The 6,000-nt window shown below is 38.2% G+C and overlaps 1 protein-coding gene and 1 pseudogene across 1 annotated transcript in view; one reads left to right on the forward strand and one right to left on the reverse strand.

The window, feature by feature from the left end:
• The window catches only part of LOC131586095 (1-phosphatidylinositol 4,5-bisphosphate phosphodiesterase zeta-1-like), a 48,495-nt gene extending 43,374 nt beyond the window's left edge, over window positions 1–5,121 (reverse strand). The window contains exons 1-2 of the mRNA XM_058852835.1: window positions 4,967–5,121; window positions 3,886–4,036 (exon numbers count right to left, since the gene is read on the reverse strand). Coding sequence (XP_058708818.1) covers window positions 3,886–4,036; window positions 4,967–5,121 — 306 coding nt within the window. The remainder of the gene's footprint in view (window positions 1–3,885; window positions 4,037–4,966) is intronic.
• A 115-nt stretch (window positions 5,122–5,236) lies between these two features.
• Window positions 5,237–5,781, forward strand: LOC131586096 (F-actin-capping protein subunit alpha-3-like; annotated as a pseudogene).
• The last annotated feature ends 219 nt before the right edge of the window (window positions 5,782–6,000 follow it).

A 6,000-nucleotide genomic window follows, 5' to 3' on the forward strand; every position in this document is an offset into this window, starting at 1 on the left:
TCTTAACAAGCCAGAATGTTGAACTTAGATTAATTATTCACACTTTCAGAATTCTTGAATTGTAAGCTTGTTTTCATACAGCTTACAGAATGTTAGCATAGTAATTAATTTCTGTGTTTCAGTATAAAAGTCACTAGAAAAGTTAAAAGGCCACAAAAGAATTTGAGAAGAATACTGCTTTTTTACCATTTCTGCTTTTTACATTTTTCACAGGTTTAACAATTCTATTTTTCCTTTAAAATTTTCTACTTAAAATAAGTAACTGCATATATATAAAAATAACCATAGAAATAAATATATGTCTTGCATATATATAAACATAATATATAAAAATATAAATATAATATATATAATATATAAATATAAATTGCATTTCTATATAAATATAAATATAAATATATTAAATATATTAATATATATATTAATATATATTATAATATATAATATATATTAATATATATTAATATATAATAATATTTATATTAAATATATAAATATAAATAGAAATAGAAATAGAAATAGAAATAGAAATTTATTAAAACATTAATAATATAATATAATATAATATAATATAATATAATATAATATAATATAATATAATATAATATAATATAATATAATATAATATAATATAATATAATATAATATAATATAATATCATATCATATAATATAATATCATATAATATAATATCATATAACCATAATAAGATATAATATGTAATACGTATATTAAGATATAATAGCATATATATAATAATATATAACATATATTCTATTATATAAACTATATAATATATACTATGTATATTAATATTATTTATTAATATATAATATAAAATATAGTATATGCTATATGCTGTATATTGTATATATGTTATATATTAGTTAATTATGTACTGATTAATTAATTAATATCAATACAGAAATATAAATGTTTCTATCATTTTAGCCTGATTTTTGCTTAAAACCTGCCAAATCAAGAGAAATCTTCTGACAAAATTGCTCACAAAAACCACAAATGGCAATCCACTGCCTCAGTGATTATGACTGTAAACTGATGACAATTCTCAGTTGTTGGCTCCTTAAACTGAGATGCCAAAGACACCACGTTCCAGCATCCAAACATCCAAACATGGCCCTTACTATGGCTGCTTTGGCTTCCACAGAAATGTCTAGAAGCAGGAAATTGCTTACTTGAGCTCTGGCTGCTCTTTGATCAAGAGATTGGATTACTGCTAAATTAGATTGGTTTTGAAGCCATACCATGAAAGCTAAAAGTTTAAAGATCTGGTGCCAGTTCCTTCCTATGCAGTAAAGTTCTTTCTGCACTTCTGAATAAGTACAATAGGAGTAAAAATATATTAAATAACTGAAACGAGTACAAAATTAAATTTCATGAGGAGTTCTAGTGAAAAAATCTTACAAATGAGTACTTCAGTGTTTGCTTTGAGTTTGCAAAAGAGAATAATAATGATCATTATTAACAGAAATCACCAGCAAGAAAATATTTCTGTACAAATGCTAATTATACACATTTCATTACTGCTGAGAAATTCCCCATCTAAGGTTGATTTCTTCCATCCAATTTTTAATGTTCTTAACAATGCTGCAAATTTGCTTATAACCATTAAGCAGGAAAAGAAAATACCAACTTCTTTTGAAAATAAACAGTCTATCAGGACTTGGAGGATGTTCACTTAGTTACTGGCACAAAGAGAAGCTGGACAAAAAAGTAAAGTTTCTATTTTAGCTGCCTCCTGGTGAAATACAGGCAATAATACTACACAAAAGAACTCTTCAAATTAAAGTGATAAAAATCATGTCACTACTATAAAAAGATATTGTAAATTTTTGGGGTAGATTTTTATCATTCCTATTTTTATTAATGCACATCAAATTTTTGCTGTTCAGAAAAAGAAGAGACAAAGTCTTGAGAGAAATTAGATGAAAATTTATTATTCCTTAAAACCTTAATGTTCATAATTCTGATACTGCTCAAAAGAGTATTACAGTAAAATAAGCTCAAAGAGAACAGAGAAGAAAAAAAGCTGATTATTCCTTAAAATTAGCTTTCTATAAAATGTATTTTGCTATGTATAACCATTAGATTAACTGCTGATGTGCAGTTAATTACAAAGATGTCAGTAACATCCAGAATGCTTTGGATTTTTACATACTGTTTCGCTGATGAAATATTTGAACCCCTCAAACTACTGAACCCCTGTAAATCTTTCTCAAATAGCATAGGGCACCTAACAGTACTGCTATAAATAACTAGATCAGGCTATTGGGTATAATATGTTGTTAAATACAACTAGATCAGACTTCTTCTTTGCAGGTCACTTCCCTCAAATCTCCTTTTCTCTTCCCACAGCTGACCATCTCTCACATTCCTGCCAGAAACCAAAGTAGGGGGAAGATAGAGGAAACAACGAGAAATATCTTTAAGTTCTCAAGAGATCCTCTAGCTTTGAAACTTTCTCCATGCAGTGAAAGTTCAAAAAACCACAGGAAGCCTCTTCAGCCAGGGTTGAGCTCATGCTGCTGGTTCTACCTTGGTTTGAGAAGGCAAACAATGAGAGAGGAAGACAGGGTGAGGAAAGCTTAGTGCCTTCCTTCTTATGACCTTTCTGACTTGCCATAGTTAATTGTCTCTGCCAAATCAGGACAAAATTTGCCAGCTGGTTGCAACATTCTCCAAAGAATCATATCTATAAAGGTGAAAGTAAGTAAATATACATGTATTTATATAAATATATATATATATATATTTATATATATATACACACTTGTTTTCATTCCCTTAGGGAAAAAGCATTACCAGACAGATGGGGTTTTTTGGGGGGGAAATGATGTAAAGGGAAAATCTTAGATATTTTGAGTCATTACATGAAGAAAATATGTATCCAGTACTCATTTGTTAGTATTTGCTCACTGAGACAAGATCTGCTTGGCAGTAGTTTGCTTGCCTACACTAAATGAACTTAAGTCCAGCTTCTAGCTGCATCATGTCATCTTCACAGAAATATCTTAAAAACTGCCACCTCTCAAGGCCAAATCCATTCCCAGGGAGTTAGAGAGCGATTCCCACCCATTCAGGCACACCTCTTAAATATTACAGGAGAGGTATAGTGGAGAAAGGAATGAATGTGTGCTGGATCTAAAGCCTGGACAGCTCAGAGAAATCCCAATTGTCCTCCTGGAAAGAGGATTTTGAGAAGATTGCTCTCATGGCTCTGTCCAGAATCAGACAGACATGTCTGGGCTCATTAGCTTGACCAGAGAAGCTGAATAGGATGAAACCAGAATGCTTCAACTTTTCTCAAGCGCAGACATGTTACAAAAAAAAACCTGGGAATCCAAACCAACATATTTTCCATCTTACACTAATTTGTTGTGGAGAAAAGACAGAGTTATGTGGGTGTCAGTCTCTCCGAGTAACAAGCAGTAGGACAAGCAGGAGTGGACTCAAGTTGTGCCAGGCTATTAGGAAAAATTTCTTCACTGAAAGTGTTGTCAAGCATTGGAACAGGCTGTCCAGGGAAGTGTCTGAGTCACCATTCCTTGAAAGTACTTAAATGCTTGCAGGTGTGGTGCTTAGGGACAAGTTGCAGAGGTGGACTTTTCAATGTATTAATGGTTGGACTCAGTGATCTTAGAGATACCTTCCAATCTAAAGGCTCATGATTCAAATTCAAACCCTGGGTTATCTATTTTACACAGACATGAAAGACCTGGAGGAGGAAAATTCTTTGCTGATTTTGCACACCACACTAGCTTGAAATACATTTCCCAAAAAATTAACTTGAAAAAAATCAGCAAACATATGATGTGTGTAACTGAACTTCTAAACCATTCATTGCTTAATGTACATACACCTTACCTTGAAAATATGTTTTAAATGGTCTTCATCAAATTTTATTTGCATTTTTTCAAGCAGCCTCCTGCAGCCCTCTAAATCAACATTCCCATTCTTGAAATCATTCTGAATTGTATTCCAAAACCACGTATGAGACGTCAGGTTAAGGAAGATTCTGGCCAATTAAATTGCCTTTTAATGGAGGGGATGGGGGGGAAAAGTTTAATTTCATTAAACCTAAGAAGATTGTGCTTCCCTTTCTTCATACTCTAGAACATCCTTGCATTCTGCCCTCTGAGAATGCAGCAGGCCCCAAGGTGTGCAGGAAGAGATTTCTGCTCTGTCCTCAAAGTCCCAGAGAGCAGTGACAGAAGGGCCGAAGGGAGGGTGTGATCAAGGGGTGGTCAGGGTGCAAAAAGGGCTGCAGTGAGAGGAGGGAAACGTGGGGAAGCCGAGGGGATTCAGCAGGCTCAGGGAATGGTGGGGAGTGCCAAGAAACACCAGGGAACGAGTGCTCCCAGCATTGTGCCCACCCAAACATTATCAACCGGCCCTGGCTGACAGGACTGGCTGCCCCAGGCCCTCCAGGGCATCCCCTGTGTGCCCAGGCCTGAGGGGAAAGGGCCATGTCAGGGGCATCCCAATGGCAGCTGTCACAGGGCAGGGAGAGCAGAGGAAGAGGAGAAGGTAGAAGAAGAAAAGGATATCTGTTCTCATCCATGGTGGCTGTGCACCGCCTGCTCCAGGCCCCTCACTGCAGTGGCATAGCCGAGATCTCACTTGGGCTCACAGTGGGCTCCTCATGCCACTGTGACCTGACAGAATGGCATGGAATGTTCACTCCCCCATCCTTCCAGTGTCGCTCCAGTGTTGCTCTGGTGATGTCACAAACTGCAGGCGCCCAGCACAGGCCCCTTCCTGCCCCCGCTCCACCACCCTGCCACCATCCTGTGCCTTTTCCTTCCAGCACAAAGTGTCCCCAGGCCCTGCCCCTGTCTCCCACCCATTGCTCCACCACCCTGCCACCATCCTGTGCCTTTTCCTTCCAGCACAAAGCGTCTCCAGGCCCTGCCCGTCTCCCACCCTTAGGATATCCCACACCCACAGCACGTCTGCTGGCAGGAGCTGTGTGGGGCAGAGCAGGCCTTTTGCAGCCAGCCGTGCCAATGTCCTCCAGGGGAGCTTGGCCAGCTTGGCCGAGGTCTCTCTGTCCCGGTCCGAGGTGACAAGCTGGTGAGGCAGAGGCTGCCAGCACAACATCTTCCCCCAGATAACCAGGAGCACTGTGCTACCAACCCACTGCAGAGACCTGGGGGGAAATCCCTTCTTTGGGCCTTGGGGAACCAGCTGGCTTCACGGCACAGGGTGATGGTGGATGTTGAGAGCTGTGGGATGCCACCCCAAAGTGCTGGGAGGCCACCCAAGCTCCCACTTTCCTGCTGGGAACTTCTCTGTCCTCAAAACCAGCCTGGGCAAGAGCAGCTGTCCATGTCCTGCTTTGAGGCATACCAGTATCAGCCTTCAAATCACTGGGACAGCCCTTGGAAATCAGGCTGGACTTACACCCTGACTCCATTTCCCACTCGTTTTACAGGAATTCTTCCCCAGGCAAACTGCTTCGAAGTTGCCAGCTTCCGTGTAGCTGTCAGCAAGCCTGAGTGAGACTCGAAATGTGACAGACCAAAGGCAGTTTGCCACAGATTTTATGAAACTTGTGAAAGCTGAGGACACCAAGTTTTGTATTGACATTCTGGAAAACATTCAGGTTTTGTCAGAGGATGTATGGGACGAAAATCTGTCGAGGAATTCCCTGTTACTCACACTTTTATGAAGTGGAATAAACTATGGAACAATCAGCATCTGAACACCAAGGTCTCCAGTGCTGAAGTGCCTCAATGCTTACTGAAATACCAGCTTTGATACGATGGCCTAAATAAAAAATGGGGGAAAAAAAAAAATGGAGTTGTTTAATTGATTTATTTCTGGATCACTCAGGAGAGTACAGAGACTTCCAGCAGTCAATCACCACTTTAAAAATAATTCAGGTCTGCGGTGACTGGAAATAATTTGTTTGGTTTTTTTTTTTCACTTTCTTCATGTACTTTTCAAGTACTTTACCAGGGATGGTCAAGATGTCAA

This window comes from Poecile atricapillus, chromosome 18 (genome assembly GCF_030490865.1).
Source record: "Poecile atricapillus isolate bPoeAtr1 chromosome 18, bPoeAtr1.hap1, whole genome shotgun sequence".
NCBI classification, from domain to species: domain Eukaryota; kingdom Metazoa; phylum Chordata; class Aves; order Passeriformes; family Paridae; genus Poecile; species Poecile atricapillus.